Here is a 23304-nt window from a genome sequence, read left to right as displayed (position 1 = left end):
AAACCAAGCAGAATCTTCTGGTTAAAGGGATTGCAGTATTATGTAGTGAGTGATATTCTAAGAAAATGTACAATTGGTTTTCATTTTTTAATAAGCTGTGTTTTTTTAAATTATTTAGTTCTTTGTTTGGCTATCTGGCTGGAAAAGGGTCCAAATTACCCTAGCAACCATGCAGTGATTTGACTGAAAGACTAGAATATGAATAGGAGAGGACCTGAATAAAATAATAAGAAGCAAAAAAAATTACAGTAATGATAAATGTGTAGACAGATCAACCATTTATTAGCTATGAGGGTCAGTGACCCACATTTGAAATCTGGGAATAGTCAGAATAAGAAAGCAAATCTTTCTTTCTCCTCTTTTGCAGTGATTAGTGACTCAATCAGGGGTAAAGTAATAGCATGTAGAAATAGCAACCAATAAGTAGGTAGTATTTACTGAGCTGCTGTTTGAAAGCTCACATCTGATTGGTAGGCGTGGAGCAAATGATGAACCTGTTATCACAGGGATCGCTTTTGTCTTGGGCCTTTGTGCTTTGTGCCTTGCACACTTGTATGTTTTTATATATGTGGCATTATAGCACCTAATGCTTAATCAAGGTATTAGGTTTAACATACTGCATCTGCCAGAAGCTCTGGGTGTAGCATGTCTCTAATCTCATCTGTTTTTCCTCCTGCAGTGACTCTGCTCAATTGAATGCTAGTTTACATGTGTATAGATTTCCCTGCTTGCCAAACACTGTTAGCACAACACACAAGTCAAATTAAAGCAAAGGTAGTAGATTACTTATTATTTGTTTTATGTGAAACAATGATAAGGACTTTAGTAGGGGATGGGCCTGTACCCTTTTGGATGAGAATTCTGGCAGCAGTATTTAGTAACAGACTGTAGTGAGGAGAGATGGGAGTTAGGGAGGTCAGTTCCTAGAAGGTTACAGTAGTCTTCTTGGGATAGGATGAGAGCATGCATGATCATCTTAGTTATTACTTGTGAAAGAAAGGGATGAATTTTAGCAATATTGCATAAGAAAAAGTGACAGGTTTTGAGAGTGGTGTTAATATGGTCAGAGAGGAGTCCTGGATTCCCCAGGACCACATGTTGAGTTGACAGGATTAATAAGCGTGCCATCAATAGAGATAGTAAAAGGGGAGTAGGACCAAATTTAGGTGAAAAAAAATATAAGCTGAGTTTTGTTAGGTTCAGTTTGAGGTGGGGTTGATTCATCTAGTTGGAGACTGTTAGGAGGCAGGTAGAGATTTGAGTCTCAGTTTCAGCTGAAGGGGTTGAAAAATATCGTTGGATGTTTTCAGCATACTGATGATATTTAAAGCCAAATGATCGGCTGAAATCTCCCAAAAACAGAGTGTACAGGGAGAACAACAGCATGTGCAGCCGAGCCCCCGTCACCTCCAGCCACAAATTTCTCACCTGATTTGCTCAGAAGACTCTGGTGGGCCCCGGCTAGGGGCGATATGAATTGAAATTCGTCCCTGGTACCAAGAGAATACTGAATTTGCATAAGGAGGTAGATGCCAACTGAATCAAATGCAGATGATGCAGTTTAATTATGATAGCGAAGTGACCTTTGGCTTTGGCACATGAAGATCATTTGTAACTCTGCACAGTGCAGTCTCAGTAGAGTGTGCAGGCCAGAAACCAGATTGCAGATGGTCTAACAGATTATGGGTGAGTTGAAAGTTAGTAATACGGGAAAATACAATACATTCTAGGATTTTAGAAGCAAGTAGTAGTAAGACAGGGCAGTAATTAGAGTAATTGACAGGACGGGTCAAAAGTAAAAGTAGGGGTGGCACAGGCCTATTTATAACTGAGAAGGGAAAGTTCCAGAAACCAGAGAAGAATTGAAGATATAAGAGCTGGAGTGTAAGCTCAGCAGCACAGTGTTGAAGCAGAGAAGAAGGCATAGGATCAAGACAGCAAATTGTGTGGGGAGGGACAAGACAAGTCGGGAGACTTCGGAGGCCATTACAGGATAGAAAGAATTCAAGTAGAAGGGGTTTAGGAAGGAGGAGCTGGTTTGAGCTATCGCAGGTGGGAATCTTATTGTGGATGGGCTTTATTAATTTTTTGAAGGAATCAGCAAAGTCCTTGATCATATAATCTTTAATATAACTGTACTGTTTATGTATTTGTATGTATTATTGTAATAACCCCTGTTTGTTCTATTACTTTATTATTTTGCTGTACAACGTTGTGTGTATAAGAACCACTATATAAATAAACACTGTACATACAATATACATACAACATCAGTAAATGTAACTCTGGACTCTAACCCATAACAGCCAATTATCAGTTGGCTCTGATCTGTCCAGCTGGACAGTTTGTCACCCCAGGACCTGGCACCAATCGATGGCCAGAGATAGCAGGACAAGATGGAGACAGAAAGGTTAGACAGAGCAGATTGACATGGCAACTGCAGGAAGGCATGAAAAAAAGAACATATTGTCCCTTTATCACCTTATGAGACAACTTCGGGCGACTTCGGAAAAAGAAGTGCTGCGAGTGCCATCCCGCTGCCGATTTTTCATTATAGACGACGGGAAGGTAGGGGAAGGCTGTTCGGGAAGATTGTCGCCCCAAAGATGAGGTGATTTGTCGCCTTACCCGTAATCTTGAGTATGTGATTGAAGTGTTGTAACTGTAGTGAAGATTACATATTTTCATAGAGTTTCACCTAAAATATTACTTGTGGAGTTTTTATTTAAGCAACTGTTATGTTCACCAGTTGTTTGGGAAATTTATTCTCAATGGGAAGGGGTTTTGGTCCATTCAGATGAATATACGGGGGAGGGGAGATAATCCACCTGTTTCTAGGAGAAAGAATAGCTTTCACTTTCATTTCTCTGTTTCTGCTTTCAGAAATGGCGGCTGCTGATCTGAGAGACGAACTGACCTGCCCCATCTGCCTGAGCATTTATACTGATCCTGTATCCCTGCCCTGTGGCCATAACTTCTGCCAGGGCTGCATTGGGGAGCTGTTGGATACCCAGGAGGGATCTGGGGGTTATTCCTGCCCTGAATGTAGAGCAGAGTATCAGGAACGGCCAGCCCAGCAGAGGAACAGAGTTCTGTGTAACATAGCAGAGCGATTCCTTTCCACTCATCCAGAGCAGGATGGGGCCAGGATATTCTGCACTTACTGTGTCCATTCCCGTGTACCTGCTGCTAAATCCTGTCTGCAGTGTGAGATCTCCATGTGTGATGTGCATCTCACTGCTCACAACCAGTCAGTGGAACACGTCTTAACTGAACCCACTGCTTCCTTCATCAACAGAAAATGCTCCAACCACAAAAAGCTCCTGGAGTATTACTGCTGTGAGGATGGTGTCTGTATCTGTGTGTCCTGCTGTCTGGCCGGGGAGCACAGGGGCCACAGGGTGGAACTGCTGAATGAGGCTTCTGACAAGAAGAAAGAGAAAATGAGAAATGTTCTGGAGAAATTGAGCACGGAGAGAGGGAAGACTGAGAGAGGGGCACAGAGGCTGCAGGAGTGCAAGAGAGAAGTAGAAGAAAAAGCAGCTGGTGAGACAGAGAGAGTCACTGCCCTGTTTAGAGACATCAGGGAACAGCTGGACTCCCTAGAGAAGCGACTCCTGAGTGACATCTCCAGGCAGAAAGAGGAGCTTTCTCTCCAACTCCGGGATCTAATGCAGCAGCTGGAAATAAAGAAGGACGAGATGTCCAGGAAGATCCATCTCATTGAGGAGCTGTGCAACATGGCAGATCCACTCATTGTCCTACAGGAACAGGAATCAGATGAAGCTGACTTTTGTGGGACTGAGGGGGCAGATAATGAGGGTAGAGAGAGAGAGAGAGATGATATAACGTTCCCTGCTGTAGGGGATCTGGATGTGGATCTGATCTCAGAGACATTACTCACAGGCTTAGCTGGGATTGTGACTGGGGTAAATGTAACAATCTCTGGACAGGACATGTTAGTGCATATAAACCCAGCTAGCTATAAAACACCCAGTATTTCCCAACAGGCAGGTAAACTAACCATTTCCCCAACTGATTCTGCCACAGAGTATAGATGTGATCCTGTGTATGGGCAGGAGGCTACAGACATGTTTTTGGATATAAACACGGCTGGGAATGTATATGTATCAAGGGACAGAAAGTCTGCTTACTACTCAATAATGAAAGACCAATGCCGCCCACTAACTCTAAAGAGATTTAAAGTTCCTCAGATGTTAAGCACCAGGAGTTTCTCATCAGGGCAACATTACTGGGAAGTGGAGGGCAGTGAATCAGGGAGCTGGGGGGTAGGGGTGGCCTATCCCAGTATAGAGAGGGTAGGGGAACAGTCTGGGATTGGGGAGAATAACAAATCCTGGTGTTTGTTCAGATGGTGGAATAATACATATTCAGTGAGACATGACAAGAAGAACACAGAGTTACCCCACGTCCCTTCCTGCAATAGAATCAGAATCTCACTGGACTATGAGGCCAAACGTCTGTCCTTTTATGAGCTGAGTGAGCCAATCAGACACTTACATACTTTCACTTCCTCCTTCACTGAGCCCCTTCATGCTTCATTTTCTATAGTGTATGATATTAATGCCTGGGTGAGAATTATTTCTTAGGAGACTGTCCAGCATGGAAACCCATTCCTAGAGTTGCCCATAGCCCTGTGCTCCCAGGAAAGAAAGTACAGGTGCATATTTATGTTAGATAGTTTCTCCTAGCAATGACAGTGAGACCAACTAAGTTACAATTACATTTCTTTCAAAACCTTTGAAAAAATAAAGGAATTGCATTCAGTCCTCACTCCCACCCCTCTGCCCATGAATCCAAACTGCCCCCTCCTAGCCATTTTCCCCTGTTTCTTTCTGTACCCTCCACCCCTTCCCATAGTGTTGTTTCATTGAGTGGTTGTGTGGGTTTAGCTGCCCATACAGTATATATGAACCAATAAAAGCTTAGCCCCACCATGACCCTTACACTTCAGGAAAGATATGATCTTACTAGAAATAAGGCGGGCTTACAGGTGGACTGGGGCATATCTCCGTGTAAGTGCGCATGGCCAAGATAATGAAATTTAATTTACACGATTATGCATGAGAACATCAATAAAAGTTAAATTTTTTCTGACAATTACCATGTCCCGTGTCTCGTTATTAAAGGGGAGGTCAGGGTGGTGTTATCACTTGTTCTAATGTGTATATCTCCAACAAGAAGGATTATTATTATTATTATTATTAACATGTATTTATATAGCGCCAACATATTGCGTAGCACTGTAAAGTAAATGTGATTATAAACTAAATCACATGAATTGTATACATAGAACATATGGAGTTACATACATCACAATCAATACAGGTACAAAAGGTGAGCAAGGCCTATGCAAAAGAGCTTACACTCTAAAGGGAAGGGAGTAATACACAAGGTGTGGGAGTGGGCAAGATCGAATTAAGTGGGTGAGAAATGTGATACTGCATGTGGTGTTGCATTTGCTAGTTAAGCAGAGTGAGGGTAGGCTTCTCGAAAGAAGTGCGTTTTAAGAGATTTCTTGAAAGCAGAAAGGTTGGGGGAAAGTCAGACAGACCGTGGGAGAGAGTTCCAGAGGAGGGGTGCAGCCCTTGCAAAATCTTGAATGCGAGCATTTGAGGAGGTAATGAGAGAAGAGTTGAGTAGCCGGTCAGTAGAGGAGCATAGTAAGCGGTTGGGTGAGTATATAGAGATGAGTTCAGAGATGTAGGGAGAGGCAGAGTTATGAAGTGCTTTGAATGTCAGGGTCATTAATTTGAATTTGATTCTGAAAGGTAGCGGAAGCCAGTGAAAGGATTGACAGAATGGCGTGGCAGAGGAGGAGCGGTTACTGAGGTGTATGAGCCTCCTCAGCAGTGTTCATTATGGACTGGAGAGGTGACAGTCTCTTGAGGGGAAGGCCAATAAAAAGAGAGTTACAGTAGTCTAGACGTGATATAACGAGAGAGTGAATAAGAATTTTGGCAGCATCTTGGGTGATAAATGATTGTATTTTGGATATGTTCCTTAGGTGGAAGTGACATGATTTAATAAGTGACTGGATATGAGGAGTGAATGGCAGGGCAGAATCTAGGATAACCCCAAGGCACCGGGCCTGGGGAGAGGGAGTGATAGTGGAATTGTTAGCTATGATGGATACTTCCGGGATGTTACTGGTGTTAGTTGGAGGGAAGAGAACCATTTCAGTTTTGGGGAGGTTTAATTTAAGGTAACGTTGCGACATCCAGGTAGAGATAGCGGACAGGCAGGAGGAGATGCGAGTTAGGAGTTCTGGGTTGAGATGAGAGATAGCTCTGAGTATCGTCAGCATAGAGGTGGTAGTGGAAACCATACGAGTTGATTAATTTGCCGAGGGAGGAAGTATAGAGGGAGAATAGTAATGGTCCCAGGACAGAGCCTTGAGGAACCCCAACAGAAAGAGGTAGGGGAGAAGATGATACTCCATTGTAAGAGAACGATTGGAGATGTAAGAAGAGAACCAGGATAGGGCTGTGTCACGAAAGCCAAGTGAATGGAGGGACTGGAGGAGGAGAGGGTGATCTATAGTGTCAAATGCGGCTGAGAGATCAAGCAGTGTTAGTAGTGAGAAATGATTGTTGGCTTTAGCGGTTAAAAGGTCATTAGTTAGTTGAGTCAGGGCAGTTTCCGTGGAGTTTTTTGGCTTAAAACCAGATTTAGGGGGTCCAGCAGGTTATTGTCAGCGAGGAATGAGGTTTGTCGGTTGTAGACTAGGTGCTCAAGTAGTTTAGAGATGAAAGGTAGCAGAGAGATAGGTCAGAGGTTGTCAAGATTGGAGGGATTAATAGAGGGTTTTTTCAGAATGGGGTGACAAGAGCATGTTTTAGTTGAGAAGGAAACAGTCCAGTTGAAAGCAAAAGATTAAATAGGTGAGTTAAGGCTTTGATTAGACAAGGATTGGTATTGCAGAGAAGTTTTGAGGGAATTGGATAAAGCAGGCAGGTGGTAAGGTGAGAAGAGGCCAAAAGCTTTGAGACTTCCTCATCAGTGACAGGACAGGGGTGAAGGAGCACAGGAGAGACTGGGGAGTGTGGAGGGGGGGTGGTGGAAGTCTAGGGGGGTTGAGTAGTGTAATGTCCCTTCTTGGAGCACTTTTGTATGAGCAGAATGCAAAGGTTGAAGTGGTTTGGGTCTAGCACGTTTAGTTTTTATAGGAGCAAGCTCATAGAGGGCAGTGGTGAGAGTACTATAGTAGACAGAGGTAGCCACATTAGGACATGAGATGGCTGAGATATTAGAGTGAAGAGAGTCAAAAGAGGAAGAGAGATGTGACAAGTCTACAGCTTGCAAGTCACAGTAAGTACGTGTTTGGGGAATAGCAGGGGGTGAGGAGGGAGTTAGTGAGAGTTGAAATGTGAGCATATTGTGATCAGAGAGGGGAAATGGTGAGTTAGTAAAATTGGTGGTTGAACAGAGTCTGGTAAATATGAGATCCAGAGAGTTACCACTGGAGTGAGAGGGGGAGTCTGAGAACAAAGATAAGCCTAGGGAGGAGGTTAGTGAAAGAAGTTTAGAGACAGAAGGGTTGTTAATGTTGTTGTTAACGGGTATATTAAAGTCACCTAATATGATGGATGGGATGTTAGATGAAAGAAAGTAAGGAAGCCAGGCAGCAAAGTTGTCCAGAAATTGTGCAGTTGGTCCTGGTGGTCGATATATGACAGCAATGCAGAGTGAAACAGGAGAAAAGAGCCTAATGCAGTGAGCCTCAAATGAGGAGAATGATAGAGAGGGAACAATGGTGGAAGAACTTTAAAGTACAGCAGGGAGAGACAAGCAAACCTACCCCACCTCCAGGTCTGGGAGTATGAATAAGGTGTAGGCCCCCATAGGACAGGGCAGCAGGTGAGGCGGTGTCAGTAGGAGAAAGCCAGGTTTCAGTGCGAGTAGGTTAAAGGAATTTGCAATGACATGGTCGTGTATAGCGGTGAGTTTGTTGCAAACAGATCTGGCCCCTCTGACTTGTAGTTTTTTTTTATCTGTTTTTCCTTATTCCTATTCATTTCCTCACATCTATGTTGAGCTAGTTGTTCCTTAGAAGTGCACTGTACCCCCCCCCCCTTTTTCTGCATGTGGTCAAGGAATAGGGCTTGAGCTGAACATACTGGGTGTCTTTTGTGTTTATTAGGGAATATCTGTGGTGTTTGTTATTTCTTGCATAAACAGATACAGGATTAGAGATCTGGGAGTCCAAGGGGCAAATTCACTATGCTCCAAAAATGCGCTAGCGACGGCTTCACCAGGCGTAGTTTCGCCAGTGCTGCGCAAATTCATGAAGACTCGAAGTTGCGCACAGGTTACTGAACGGTTGCGCAGTTGCGCTAGCAATAATATGATAAGCAGTCCGAAGTTACACTAGCGATGCCTAATTAGCATACGACGTGCAGTTAAAGTACAATGGACATGTATGCTGCATGAAACTACATTACACTACACAAGGCCAGGGAAACTTAATACAATTTAATAGAGGTCTTATATTGCCCTACACATGTGCCCACTGTATAGTTTAGGTGCTAAATGTAAGGGGGAAGGAGGGTACCCCAAAAAAAATTTATGATCTTTTTCAGCCTATCACCCAGTAAAAAGTAAAAAACACCAGCATTTTTTGGGACTTTTTTTTGACAAACTCCTATCTACTCTATTGCACTTCGCCTGGTCTGAGCTGGCGAAGTAAATTCTGGCGCAAGAGGTAACGTTCAGTAAAATTCGCAAGTTAGTGAATTAGCGTAGTTACCTCCCTTCGCCAGAGCGCAACTTCGCCTGGCGTAAGGGTACGAAGTAGCACTAGAGTATGTCTACTTCGCTAGTGAATTTACGCCAGCACCCGTTAGTAAATTGGCGAAGTGGCAAAAAGACGTCACGCTGGTGAAGTTTCGCTAGTGTTAGCCACTTCGCCCTTTAGTAAATTTGCCCCTAGGTAGTAAGGAGGGACAGGGCCCCAATCAAATAGGAAAAGTGTCCAAGTGCAACTATTATTGTTTCAGATCAAGAACAGCTTGAGGCCTGCAGGTTTGAGATCATAGGAGCATATACAAAAATACCTAGCAATTGTTGGAGAAGCATTTGTTTTTTAGTTTTGCTATTTTATTTTTTTAGGTTTTAGAAATGAATCAGTATTTTAATCAGCTACTCTGTTCTGCATTAATGTTACAGGTATAGCAAAGTGACAATGATTTTAGCTAGCAGCCGGTAATAGTCTTACATAGAAGCACAGCCATAAAAAGTGTCTAAAACGCTTAAAGGGGACCTGTCACCAAGACATAAATAGCTATATAATAAAAGTCCTTTTAAAATTAAACACAAACCCAAATTATTTATTAAAACATCTATAACTGTTATGAAGGTACTGTATTTAAAAATATTAGCTGTCAATCATATATTGCTTGCCCCACCTCTATGCCTCAGACATTCTGCACTTCATAGATGTCACTGCACTCCCCACATTTCCCCTCCCTCCTTGCTGTCTATAATTGTGTAGCCAGTGCATGGGTATAGGCATCAGCTCCCCCAATCTGGCACATATACAACATTTTGGTGTGATACTTAACTTGCCTATTTATTATATTTTATATTCTATTCTATATTAATAACAGTGTTCACTAAATGGCTGCTGTCTGTTTGCTGTGATTGTGAATTCCTAAACTGTAGGAAACAAGTTTTAAATGATGTATATAGCATAAATAATCAATGGCATAACTATAGAGGAAGCAGACCCGGCAGTCTGCCTGCCCTATGCTCCCTGTGTGTGTCATACTCTGCCTACTCTATGCTCCCTGTGTGTGTCATACTCTGCCTGCCCTATACTCCCTTTGTGTGTCATACTCTGCCTACTCTATGCTCCCTGTGTGTGTCATACTATGCCTGCCCTATGTTCCATATGTGTGTCATACTCTGCCTGCCCTATGCTCCCTGTGTGTATCATACTCTACCTGTCATATTCTCCCTGTGTGTGTCATACTTTGCCTTCCCTATGCTCCCTGTGTGTGTCATACTTTGCCTTCCCTATGCTCCCTGTGTGTGCCATATTCTGCCTGCCTTATGCTCCTTGTGTGTGCCATACTCTGCCTGCCCTATACTCCCTGTGTGTGCCATACTCTGCCTGTCCTATGCTCCAATGTGTGTCATACTCTGCCTGCCCTATGCTCCCTGTGTGTGTCATACTCTGCCTGCCTATGCTCCCTATGTGTGTCATACTCTGCCTGCCCTATGCTTCCTGTGTGTATCATACTCTGCCTGCCCTATGCTTCCTGTGTGTATCACACTCTACCTGCCATATTCTCCCTGTGTGTGGCACACTCTGCCTGCCCTATGCTCCCTGTGTGTGTCATACTCTGCCTGCCCTATGCTCCCTGTGTGTGTCATACTCTGCCTTCCCTATACTCCCTGTGTGTGCCATACTCTGCCTGCTCTATGCTCCCTGTGTGTGCCATAGTCTGCCTGCCCGATGCTCTCTGTGTGTGTCATACTCTGGCCTGGGTTTGTGGAGAGGCCACCAAGTCCCAGGCCTAGGGCGGCAAAATTGTAGGGGGCAACATGCTACCCAACCACATCCATATTGCTTCAGAAACGCTGGGGAGGTACAGGAGATACAATAGTTTTTTAAATTCCCTGTGCCCCAATCCTACATTGCTCCAGTCCCAATGCTGAAAATTTGAGTGAATAAAATGGAGGGGACAGGGGTGACGAACAACAGCGGGCCTAGGGGAGCCCGCTATGTAAATCGGCCCTGTTCATACTCTGCCTGCCCTACCCTGCCTGTGCTTGAGAAAGGGGCGTGACCCCGAAAAAATTGCACTTCGCAATAAACACGCAAGGCAGCTTGCTTGCAATTATCCTGTGTGCCTTGGGATTCTTTCTGCTGGACTGTTTGGGAGGCGGCCGATCCTCTACCTTCGTGCACCAGGTGTCGTTACTCTAATTTACTAAGGGTGTGCGAGAGCCATAGTTGAACTACCCTGCCTGTGGGACATAAGCCTGGTAGGGCTTGTTTTTAGGGTCCCATAAGGTATTTAATCATGTGCTGGGGTTGCTGTGCTATCCACAGAGTTGGAGGAGACATATGCATTTAATGTTTTAATATGATTATGTGACTGAGTGATATGACTTCAGTGTGCTACCACAATTAATGTGAATATGGTCTTAAAAGTTCTTGTGGTAACATGGGTGTGGTCTAAAGTGGGTGTGGTTAAAAACAAAGAGTCTTCCTGTTAGCTTCCATTATCCGCTCTCCACCATGTAAGGCACGTGGACAGCACTGCTCTAGAAAATACTGGCATTTAGACAATTTAGGGTAAAAAACGTCTGGATGTTTTATCATGGTGACAAACTTGCTAAAATTAATTTCCATTGCAGGTAATGGCCATGAGTTTTAAGTGGAACCAATGCAGGATTGGGGAGGAAACAAGGTATTGGACCATGGACAATTAAAGGATTTACCTCTCTTCTTCCCTCCTCTTTTCACTTTTGTAAAAGGTTTGGGCAGTCCAACTGAGCAGGCAGGGATAAGAACGATGCGACTAGGAGGAGGGTTACAAATAAAATTGCTTTACTGTGTTTCTTGCCATCCCTCCCACTCCACTGTAAATTTTTTTGTACCTGATAACAGAGGACACACGGCTAGAGATAACAAGCAAGATGGAGAACACCATAGATGTTCAGGTCACATTTATAAAAATGGGACGGACAGACTATGGTGGTGGTGCATGCAGAGGAGAGAGGCCAGGGAGCATAGGATAGAACCAGCGCCGATTCTAATGAAGACGCCGCCTGAGGCGGCTCCTTAAATGCCGCCCCTCCCCTCACAGAAACACTAGTGCGGAGAGTGCAACTGCGCTCTCTCGCACTAGTAAAGCCGAATTTCCGGTTTCAAAACCGGAAATTCGGCTCTTTAAAGTGACAGGAGCGGCTTTTTGCCGCCCCTGGAAACTTATCTGGCGCTGCCGCCTGAGGCGAGCGCCTCAGCTCGCCTCATTGGCAGAGCGCACCTGGATAGAACCATTGTTGCTATTTGACAGATTCTTCTGGTTTCAGTTCTAATTATTCTGGTTTTTGAGGCCATATTTTTGTAACGCTTTTCTGGCCTATTCTGCCAATTAGGAGTTAAGGGTGACCAGCTAGGTAGTGAGCATGGGTTACATTGCGAATCTTTACCCAGGGCAGAGCCTTCGCCAAATGGAAGCTTCCCCTTTAAACTGTAGTGGAACTACAACTCACAGGCATATAAGTGCAAATAGAATAATGGACGCCAGGAGGTTCTTTTAGAAGGTTAAACAGGAGCAGATTTATTATGCCAAAGGCAAATGACCACAGGTTTACTTACAACAGTTCTGAGGACACAGCAGATGGAATCACTTTGGACAGTAAAGGTTCACAGTCAAACAGATGCGACTCCCAAAGGATATTGCAGATAGGTGTATATCAAATCCCAGTTCAACCGACGTTGCACAGTGAGGGGATCGGGATCTATCAGGTAGGGTTCAGGTAGTCCTTTGCTCACCTACTGCCCTATCAACTGAGTTCCCTGCTCTAAAGGCAAACAGGCCTTGTGGGAAGCTACTCCCTACTACAATCCTCGTTGGAGCGACAGCTGCTCTTTCTGCTACACCTCTCTGTCTTTCTCTCCTAGAGAGAACTATAACAGTATCTTACTATTTTAGCTGGTCCTCGTTCACGGGGTTTACCTGGTCCCCGACTTAGCACTAAAGGTGTCAGGTCCCTTTAGGGTAAAAGCTTACTGGGGCCTATGGTGATCCCAGGCTCAGTGGAGATTCACCTAGCAGCAGCACCAGGAGCCAAAGAGGAAGAGGACACTCCCTGCACACACTATATAGCAGTGTGGCAGGGGAGTGTCATTACACTCTTTGTCCAATAGGTGTGGGTGTTACACTTTACCAGTTACAAGGGCTTGGCCCAATAACAAGGGAAAAGAGAACTACATACAAAAGGTAGGGGATTAACTCTATAGGGATAGGATATCCTATAGGTCCCTACATTTTCATAGGGAGTGGAAAAGATACCACAGGTCACATTTTCACCTAAAATAAAGCAAATGTTATGTTTACAAGTTGTTTTTGGAAATAAATTCTTAATGGGAAGGAGTTTTGATCATTCAGATGAATATACAAGATATCATTAGCCATTTAGGGCTTATTCTGGCCTGACCCAATAACAAAAGTGGAGCCCTACATTCTATATATCCACACATGGAATTTATATAAACAGATCAGTAAATATCATTCAGTGAGTGCAGAGGCCCCAGCATTATTATAAGATACAGAGAGATCCCACCCTGTGCCTGTTAGTGAGAGAAGCAATTATGCTGATAGGCCCTGTGTGCGCATGTGCGCCGAGTAGGGGGACCCTGGACTACAGTAGGGGGCCCTGGACTACAGTCCCGGTCGGCCCCGGCCACCCAGTTCGACCCTGCCTTTCTCAAGGCTTGGGCGTTGGCTTTTTGGAGACATACGTGGGTCCCTAGCAGGGGGACCAGCAGCTTGCACCTGACACTACAACAAGCGGTGAGTTATAATTGAGCATCGCCCGCATTTGATTGTAACTAAGTCTCCAGTAACGTAACTGGAGGGGGGTGGGCCCTGGCACGGGACGTGCAGCCGGGTCCCCCGCCCCCCTCCTACGCCCAGAATTCCGCTAGAGTCAGTGGTGCGTAGCGTTGCCACCTTTATTAAAAAATTTTACCGGCCAGTGGGGGGCAGTCACCAAAAGGGGGCGGTCCGTGATGGTACAAGGGGGCAGAACTATGTGGTGTGCCGCAAAAGGGGCGGAGCAACATCGCAGAGACATCCACAGCGCTGGAAAAAAGGTAAGTTCTTTGCAAATTGGGGGCAGGCCAGGGGCTTTTTTAAAGGGTATTACAAATTACCGGCAATTGCATTGCCGGTAAATTTGTAATACCGGCCCCGGCCTTGGCAGGTGTTTTACCGGCCAGGCCGGTAAAACACTGGCCGAGTGGCAACTCTAGTGGTGCGCGAGCTGCCGGGGGGCCCTGAGGGGGTGCGGGCCCTGGCCCAATCGCACCCCCTGCTCCCCCGGTAGTTACGCCACAGCAAGTCTCTCACCAACCTTGCATGACATGGAGGGGTGGGGCTATGACGCATCGATGATGCAGTGATCGACGATTGCCGTGTCAATCATGGGGAATCCTGGAAGGTTTTCCTTATTTGGAAAACCAGGCAGGAAGTTTTACCCGGGAAGCCCTTCAAAATACCGGGCTGTCTGGGTCAAAACTGGACAGGTGGCAACTCTAACACAGACTAGCATTTCCATTCAGCATGCAGAGGGTTAAGACTCACAGCAATACACTTTCAGCTAGGGTGGTTTAAAGCATCAAAAACAAACTTATTACATTTTATATTTAATAATATAAAAGGTACAACAAGCGCACGTTAACAAAAAGATGTTACATATAGTGAATAAAGTATCCCCTCTTGTAAATTATAAGGATATTATAAGTTACCGAGGAGTTTCATGACCATATAAAAACACGGGGCCGAAGGCCGAGTGTTTTTATACAGGTCATGGAACTCCGAGGTAACTTCTAATATCCTCATATTTTACAACTGGGGGTACTTTATTTATTATAATACACAAATTTCAGTGAGTCATGTGACAGAAATGACATCAGAACTCACCGTTTATAACTGATGACATCAGAACTCACCGTTTATAAGGATATAATTTAAAGATATTCATGGCTTTTGTGTATTATAAAGACATACAGGAAGGGGGTGTGGCCTAGCAGGACACATCATGAGGTTTTTTAACTCCTAACAGGAACACCGTAGAGAAAGTATCCATAGATACTAAATATCAATACCGTGTGACCTGCCCCTGCCCAGATATTCCATACCTTCCAACTGTCCTGTTTTTAGAGGGACAGTCCCTCTTTTGACAGCTCAACCCGCAGTCCCTCATTTGTACTGGAAAGTCCAGTTTTTCTCTGCAATGAACAGCCAGAAAAAGAAACAAAGTTTCTAACTTAATTGGCTTTTGGCAGAGAGCCCAGAACAGCCACAACAGAAGATAAGATACATTTGTAACAATTCAAATGTATCTCGATAAGCAAATACGTAATTGTAACAATATAAGATAACAGGTCCCTTGGGAGAAGTTAGACTCACAGCTTAAAGGGCAATTCACCTTAATTAGCAAAACTGTAATAACTGGGAAAAAACACAGAAATATGTTCAAACTATTATAACCTGCCAAATTTTTTAAAATTAACATGGTAATTAGGGGGTGTGGCCACAAAAATGGGCATGGTCCAAATAAATCGCCATGCTACGCGCAGCAACTTTTTTGTCCCTCTTTTTATTTCCAAAATGTTGAGAGGTATGATGTTCTCATCTGTTTGGACTCTTTTGAAAGCTAATGTGCCATTGAATCTATAAGCAGTGTTTTATACTGTTGGTACAACTGTGCTGCCCCAGCAGTATCATATTTAAAATGTATATGTTTAATGCTTTTATGCTTACCTATTAATTTGCTGCCACCTAGTGACCAAAGCTATACGGCAGGCTCTGTATTTCCTTGTTTGTAAAACCCTCCTCTTATTCCTTCCTCATGTCTGATGTCTGTTCCTCCCATCATCCTTTGTGTTCCTGCTTTCAATGAGTGAGGAGCTACTCTGAGGTTAGGATGAAAAATATTCTTTTTGCCCTGCAGCACTTGTACATCCACAGCTACATTTATCCACCCACCCCAAATAAAGCACCTTTGTGGATTCTAAGGGTTATATTTATCAAAGAGTGAAGTTAGAGATCACCATATTTATCAAAGGATCAACTTTCACTTTCACCTATTGATAATACATACTCTTTTAAAAATCCCGTAGAAATGAATGGAGAGTGGCGGAATTTCACTCTTAGAGGACTGTGGCGATCTCTAACTTCACTCTTTGATAAATATACCCCTTAGAATCCACGAAGGTGCTTTGGGGTACATTTATCAAAGAGTGAAGTTAGAGATCACCACAGTCCTCTAGCGTGAAATTCCGCCACTCTCCATACATTCCTATGGGATTTTTAAAAGAGTATTTATAAATGATTTATCAATGGGTGAAAGTTCATCCTTTGATAAATAAGCCTTTCAAAATCCCATAGAAATGAATGGACGTGGCGGAATTTCACTCTAGAGGACTGTGGCGATCTCTAACTTCACTCTTTGATAAATGTACCCCATAGTGTCTGGTGAGCTCAGCTATCTGTCAAAGATTGCCCTCGGTGGTTGTTACAGCTCCATACAGGCACAGCAGGGAGGTCTCATGGGGAAATCAGTTATCAAAGCAATCGGAGTCAGAATAACAGGTATGGATTCTGGGATGATAACTATTTTTGAGACATATTTTATAGTGGGACTTCCACATCATCTATTAGGGGGCCTTAAAAAACTGCAACACTTTTTTTACATTCAAAATATACTTTCTAAATACTTATATTTGCAATAATATTATAGAAAGATTTCAATAGTATAAGTGTTTTTTTTTTAGAAATGTAATGTTACTGTTGGTTTATGGAGCTCAGGCTGCAGATCTCCCAGCATGCTTCTGGCCCGACCCCCCTCCCTTTCAACATGTAAGTTTAGCTAGCAATGCCTTCCTACAAGCATTCAGCCTTGACTAGAAAGAAAAAAAGCACCATCCTCCATCCCTCTCCCTGCACTATCTCATAAAAAACAATAAATCATTCAGAAGAACTCTGAAGACCTTGAAGAATGCAGTAAACTTACTTCCGGTTTAAACCAGAGCCAAGTAGTCGCCACATCGCCTTTTCAAGCTTTGCCCATAAATCAGTGGTAATTTATTCAAAAACCACTTATTATTTTGCAATTTTTTAATGATACATATATTAATGAAGGATTTTAGTATTTAGAAGGATTATATTTAAAGTAAAAAATGGTGTTACTGCTCCTTTAATGTGAACTCTAAGGGGGGAATTCACACAAGTGTCGAGAATGAAAAAATGTCATAGAATGTCGTAGTAACAGCCGCCGAATTCACAGAGCATTTACCCGCCAATTTTCCTACGTGTACGACAATTTTTATGAATTGCTTGTAAACTCATTTGTTTTGCCGTCAATTTGTCGGACACATTAGGCTCTCCAAAATGAAAATGTCAAATTGTCTTTTGAAAACGCTCTGTAAAATGTCGTCTGTCCAAAAAGATATACGAAATTTTAGAAAATTGTCAGACTTACAAGACATTCAGAGATGGTAATATCTGCCTTTGTGAATTTACTGTTTGTGCGTCATTTTACAAATTTGTCGACTGCCACTTCTGGGTTACTTATTTTACAGACACTTTTGTGAATTCTTCCTAAGTCTCCCCTCCATGGGCTTTCACTCGCCCACCTGGAATGGCTGTTATCAGCCAGGGCTTGAAACAGGGCATCACAGGCTATGACCCCTATACATTTGGATAATTCCAGACCTTAAAGTGGCAATAGACATAGAGATCCTCTCGTTTGGCTATGTTGCCGAACGAGCGGATCTCTCTCCGATATGTCCACATTGAAGTGGGCGATATCGGGCTGATCCGATCATGGGCTCTAGGGATCTGATAATGGCTCATAATGGATCCGATATGGGTGGTCGGACTGCGGGACTGCATACATGCGACCGTTATCTGACGGGATTTTTTAACCTATTGATGAGGGAAGCCCGTCGAATGGCCCTACAATAAGCTGGCGACTCGGTCTGTCGGCAGCTTTTATCGGCCCGTGTATGGTGGCCTTTAGTGAAGAGGGGCCTGTTACTTACAGGTATCTGATTTTGGTACTGGCAGAAATGTTTTTTCATGATGCAAGAAAACCAAATAGCACCGCTCAAAAAACTCACGTACCAATAGCTGCTCCCCATAAAAGTCCGGGTGCTCTGTCCACAGCGTCTCCACTGTCCACACAATCTCCACAACCAAGGAAGGAGGGCACTCCGGAAAAAAAGCAGGTTTATTGCAGGTTCCTGCGGATAACAGGACCCAGCAATAAACCTGCTTTTTTTTTCTGAGTGCCCTCCTTTCTTTGTTGTGGAGATTTTTCCATGATACCTTGGCCTGTTTTATTAACTCTTACAAAGCTGTATCATGACATGGTTCAACACCTATTAAACATGAGGCTAAAGTCTAAGTAAGAAACTTTGCCCATCCTGTGTGTGTGTGTTTAGGGAGGGGTAGATCAAGTTTCACTGATTTCTGAGAAAAGAATAGCTTTCACTTTCATTTCACTGTTTCTGCTTTCAGCAATGGCGGCTGCTAATTTGGGAGATGAATTGAACTGCTCCATCTGCCTGAGCATTTATACTGATCCTGTATCCCTGCCATGTGGCCATAACTTCTGCCAGGGCTGCATTGGGGAGCTGTTGGATACCCAGGAGGGATCGGGGGGTTATTCCTGCCCTGAATGCAGAGCAGAGTATCAGGAACGGCCAGCCCTGCAGAGGAACAGAGTTTTGGGAAACATAGCAGAGCGATTCCTTTCCACTCATCCAGAGCAGGATGGGACCGGGATCTTCTGCACTTACTGTGTCCATTCCCGTGTACCTGCTGCTAAATCCTGTCTGCAGTGTGAGATCTCCATGTGTGATGTGCATCTCACTGCTCACAACCAGTCAGTGGAACACGTCTTGACTGAACCCACTGCTTCCTTCATCAACAGAAAATGCTCCAACCACAAAAAGCTCCTGGAGTATTACTGCTGTGAGGATGGTGTCTGTATCTGTGTGTCCTGCTGTCTGGCCGGAGAGCACAGGGGCCACAGGGTGGAGCTGCTGAATGAGGCTTCTGACAAGAAGAAAGAGAAACTTAGGAATGTTCTGGAGAAACTGAGCCCAGAGAGAGAGAAGTATGAGAGAGGGGCCCAGAGGCTGCAGGAGTGCAAGAGAGAAGTAGAAGAAAAAGCAGCTGGTGAGACAGAGAGAGTCACTGCCCTGTTTAGAGACATCAGGGAACAGCTGGACTCCCTAGAGAAGCGACTCCTGAGTGACATCTCCAGGCAGAAAGAGGAGCTTTCTCTCCAACTCCGGGATCTAATGCAGCAGCTGGAAATAAAGAAGGACGAGATGTCCAGGAAGATCCATCTCATTGAGGAGCTGTGCAACATGGCAGATCCACTCATTGTCCTACAGGAACAGGAATCAGATGGAGCTGACTTTTGTGGGACTGAGGGGGCAGATAATGAGGACATAGAGAGAGATGATATAAAGGTCCCTGCTGTAGGGGATCTGGATGTGGATCTGATCTCAGAGACATTACTCACAGGCTTAGCTGGGATTGTGACTGAGGTAAAGGGGCTGTGGTTCCCTGGGCAGGAGGCTACAGACCTGTTACTGGATATAAACACGGCTGGGAATCATGTATCTATTACAGGAGACAGAAAAAGTGCAACCTACACACGTAGAGGCCGTCGTGCCGCACAAACCCCAGAGAAGTTTCAGTATCCTCAGGCTTTAAGCAGCAGGAGTTTCCCCTCAGGGCAACATTACTGGGAAGTGGAGGGAAGTGAATCAGGGAGCTGGGGGGTAGGGGTGGCCTATCCCAGTATAGAGAGGGTTGGGGAACAGTCTGGGATTGGGGAGAATAACAAATCCTGGTGTTTGTATAGATGGATTAGTAATAACTATTCAGTGAGACATGACAGGAAGGACAAAGAGTTACCTCATGTCCATTCCGGTGGGAGAATTAGAATCTCACTGGACTATGAGGCCGGACGTCTGTCCTTTTATGAGCTGAGTGAGCCAATCAGACACTTACATACTTTCACTTTCACCTTTACAGAGCCTCTTCATGCTGCATTCTGGGTAATGGGAGGTGCCTGCGTGAAAATCATTGATTAGGATTAGGGTTGCCATCTTTCTGGTTTTGGTTCTTAGAAGAGCTGTCCAGGTCAAAACTGCCTGCCAGGTTTTCCAAATTAGGAAATCCGGACAGGACTCTTTTGACTGACACAGCGATCACCCAATCACTTCATCATATTCCTGCCCCTCCCCTGACATCACAGCCTCTGTGACATCACCATCAGGAAAGTAAGTGCTTTGTCCTCTTTTATACTGGGCAGTTTTCCATAGCAATGACTAGGTGGCATTTTATTCTAAATTGCAAATCTGCCTCACCAGAATCACGTTTCTTGCTTTAAATGCCTTTGTTAAAGGGATCTAGCCTTAAAATGGTGACTTTTTTTAGCATATTGTAAATAGAAATGTTTACTCAGTTCCCGTTGGCTGTTGCCAATAGACCCCACCTATTCATGTTCCATTGGTTGTTGCCAGTAGATAGGAAGACACTTGCCCTCACTAGCAGGAGGATCATGGTTCTTTCTTATATTATCTAACTATATCTAGGTTCAGTATTATTCAACTGTATCAAGGGTTCAGTATTATCGCATGAATATTACACTTACAGTATGTTCCATTGTTAAAGAGATATTCACCTGCTCAAAATGAAAAACCCTAAAGGGCTCATTCACAAGTGCAGCGTGCAAAGCACAACAATGGACACATATTGCCATATTTTTTACCCACAATCCTCTTGACAAAGGCCGCAGTGCCGAAACACTGGGGCTATTCTCATTTTTTAGCAGGTGTATGTGCTCCTAGTTGTATCATTTTTTGCTTAGTATAACCAAATAGTGGTATGTAGATATGTTTTATTATATGATGTATGCGCATTTTGCCTGTTGATTAAACACTGTAGTGTTTTTTTTTACTGCATAAAAGTAAAAAAAAATTCTATATACCACCCTTGCTTTTGAATTAATAATTTTTTTTGGAATGTGCGAACCTAACTCATAGACTTCTGGTTTCTGCACCTCAGACTGTTCTGCTAAATATTTTGCTAATTGGTGTGCCCTCCTTTTTTACCCACAATGCCAGGGTCAGACTGTCGCATTAAGGGCCCACTGGGATTGCAACCCATACGCAAACAGACGAGCGTTGCACACTTGCAGGAAGAGCACCACGCTAATCAGCGGAGCAGGTCTGGGCTGGTAGTGGCCCACCATGTTTTCCCAGTGTCCTGCTGGCCCAGTCCAACTTTGCACAATGCAGAATAATTTCTAGGACCTCAGCATAACTATGGGTGCACACTAAGTACTGTGCCCCTCAATTGCTGTGTTATTTATCAGTGAAAATGCTAATTTAGAGCTTGCTGGTAAAGTTGTGTTTTATCATTTCTTGTTCATACTAGCATATGGTTTATTAGAATAAATATGAATCCAAATACTGTGTATACTCTAGTATAAGCTGAGGTACCTAATTTTACCTAGGAAAACTGGGAAACTGTATTGACTCGAGTATAAGCCTATACTATATACTTGCTATATAAGTGAAACAGAAAGTTATCAAAGATCGGTGCGCTCACGATGAAAAAGTAAATTGCTGTTACCTAAAAAGAAATAAAGTGTAGCGTGCTTCTTTCCAGGGGTTAATGAAACATCGGAAATGTATTAAACACACATATATATTTAGAAATAAGTATAGGAGTCATTTTTTTTAAAAGCTCACATGTACTTCCCCCTTCAACACAACTCACCATTTCCGACTGCATTTTAGTCTTCTGTGTTGTGTCCCAGCATAGCTCTCTACTTTGTCTCGTTTCCAGCCCTCTCCTTCTGCAGCATGGGTCAGGTACTTCCACAGCAGAGCTCACTTCTGCCTGCACAGTCACCTTTTTCAGCCCCTCCTTCTCCAGTATCACTTGTGCAGAGATGGCCACTTTTGCCTGCAGGGTCACGCTTTCCTTCTAACCGGATCTCAGGACAGGCATTCAGTGAGGATTCTGAAGTTTAAGGAGCCTTAAATCATGGGGGTAAGGGCTTTTTGATCTGAAAACCTAGTGTTTGGGTAGGGGCAAGCCTTAAAAAACAACTGACATGCTGACTCAAGTATAAGCCGAGGTAGACTTTTTCAGCACATTTGGAGTGCTGAAAAACTCGGCTTATACTAGAGTGTATATGGTAGGCATCTTCCAAATGCTATTCACTAAGGTACTTGCATCAATATACTCGCCTCTATATTTGCTTCAGAATGGTGCTTGTGCGGTGTGCTCAATGTGGAAGCAAAGGAGCCCTGGAATTAATAGTTGCACATGCAACTGACTTGCACCTAATGAATCTCTTTCTAAGGACTTTTACACATGGCTGTTTTTTTCTGCGCTCCCCTGCGTTGCGCTTTCTTCCGTTCAGCCGCAGGGGAGCGCGGGAGAATACGCAGTCAGTTATTGTGAAGGGGGCTGTACCCACACAGATGCATTTATGCGCCGAATGCAGGTGAAATGCAACATGCTGCGTCCCACATGTGTTTGCCGCTTACATGCGTCTGTGTGAGTATAGACCCTTCACAATAATTGAGTGCGTCTACTCCTGCGCTCCCCTGCAGCTGAACGGAAGAACGCGCAACGCAGGGGAGCACAGGAAAAAACGACTGTGTGTAAGAGCCCTAACACCGTATTCAGCACCATACTCCAGAAATGACTTGATTTGCACCGCTGCTGGCACAAAACAGCTTGCAAGAGAGTGTAACAGTTTGCATCTGCAATGATAAATCCTGTGCAAGTTCTGCTGCATTCCCAGTTGCAAATTAGCAAATGAAATGTAACCATCAGTTTGGTGCAAGAAGCAACGATAGGGGATCATGTACTGAAGCGAGCAATCTTTGTGCATAGTATTAGAAAGGTTGCTCTTTTCATTTGCATTTGTAATTGAGCCCTTATAAGAATTGTGATTTGTGTCTTTTCTATGCTTTAGTGATTAGATTTAGTCTATACATATGTCTACATATCACAAGTCTGCTTATATGTATCTTTTGTTTCCCAATAAAAAAAATATCATTTACTACTGTGTGCAAATTACTGTGTGCTGTAGGCGAAGTATATAAAGGAGTATTTAAAAAATATAAAATTTTTAAACAACATAAGTTTTGCATTCATTATCATTCACCCCATGCTGTCACTAGTGGCGTAACTAGATATTACTGGGCCCCACAGCAAATTATTTTTCAGGCCCCCAAAATGTTTAGAGGTTGACTTGTTTCTCCAATATTTATTGAAATTGTATATGAATTAGGGCCTCATGGGGCCCCTATACCTCCTGGGGCCCCTATACCTCCTGGGCCCCCCTGCAGCCGCAGGGTCTGCTTCCTCTATAGTTACGCCCCTGGCTGTCACCCTGGTGCAAATCCCTTCTCTGCTGTACCCAAAAACTGGGGTCTTACACATGCAGGGTGCTAAGCTGCCACTTAGAGATGACCGTTGCCATTTGTGGACA

At 43.9% G+C, this 23304-nt stretch overlaps 1 protein-coding gene across 1 annotated transcript; it reads left to right on the top strand.

Annotated features, from left to right (window-relative positions):
* Nucleotides 1-2540: 2540 nt before the first annotated feature.
* On the top strand, nucleotides 2541-22325 carry LOC108717741. The gene is made up of 2 exons (XM_018265047.2): nucleotides 2541-4604; nucleotides 18212-22325. Exons 1-2 carry the CDS (start codon nucleotides 2886-2888, stop codon nucleotides 19877-19879), a joined length of 3387 nt encoding a protein of 1128 aa, XP_018120536.2. The 5' UTR covers nucleotides 2541-2885; the 3' UTR covers nucleotides 19880-22325.
* Nucleotides 22326-23304: the final 979 nt, after the last annotated feature.

The sequence above is a fragment of the Xenopus laevis genome, chromosome 1L (genome assembly GCF_017654675.1).
Source record: "Xenopus laevis strain J_2021 chromosome 1L, Xenopus_laevis_v10.1, whole genome shotgun sequence".
NCBI classification, from domain to species: domain Eukaryota; kingdom Metazoa; phylum Chordata; class Amphibia; order Anura; family Pipidae; genus Xenopus; species Xenopus laevis.
The sequence above is the reverse complement of the archived record's forward strand: the minus strand, read 5'-3'. Positions and strand labels throughout refer to the sequence as shown.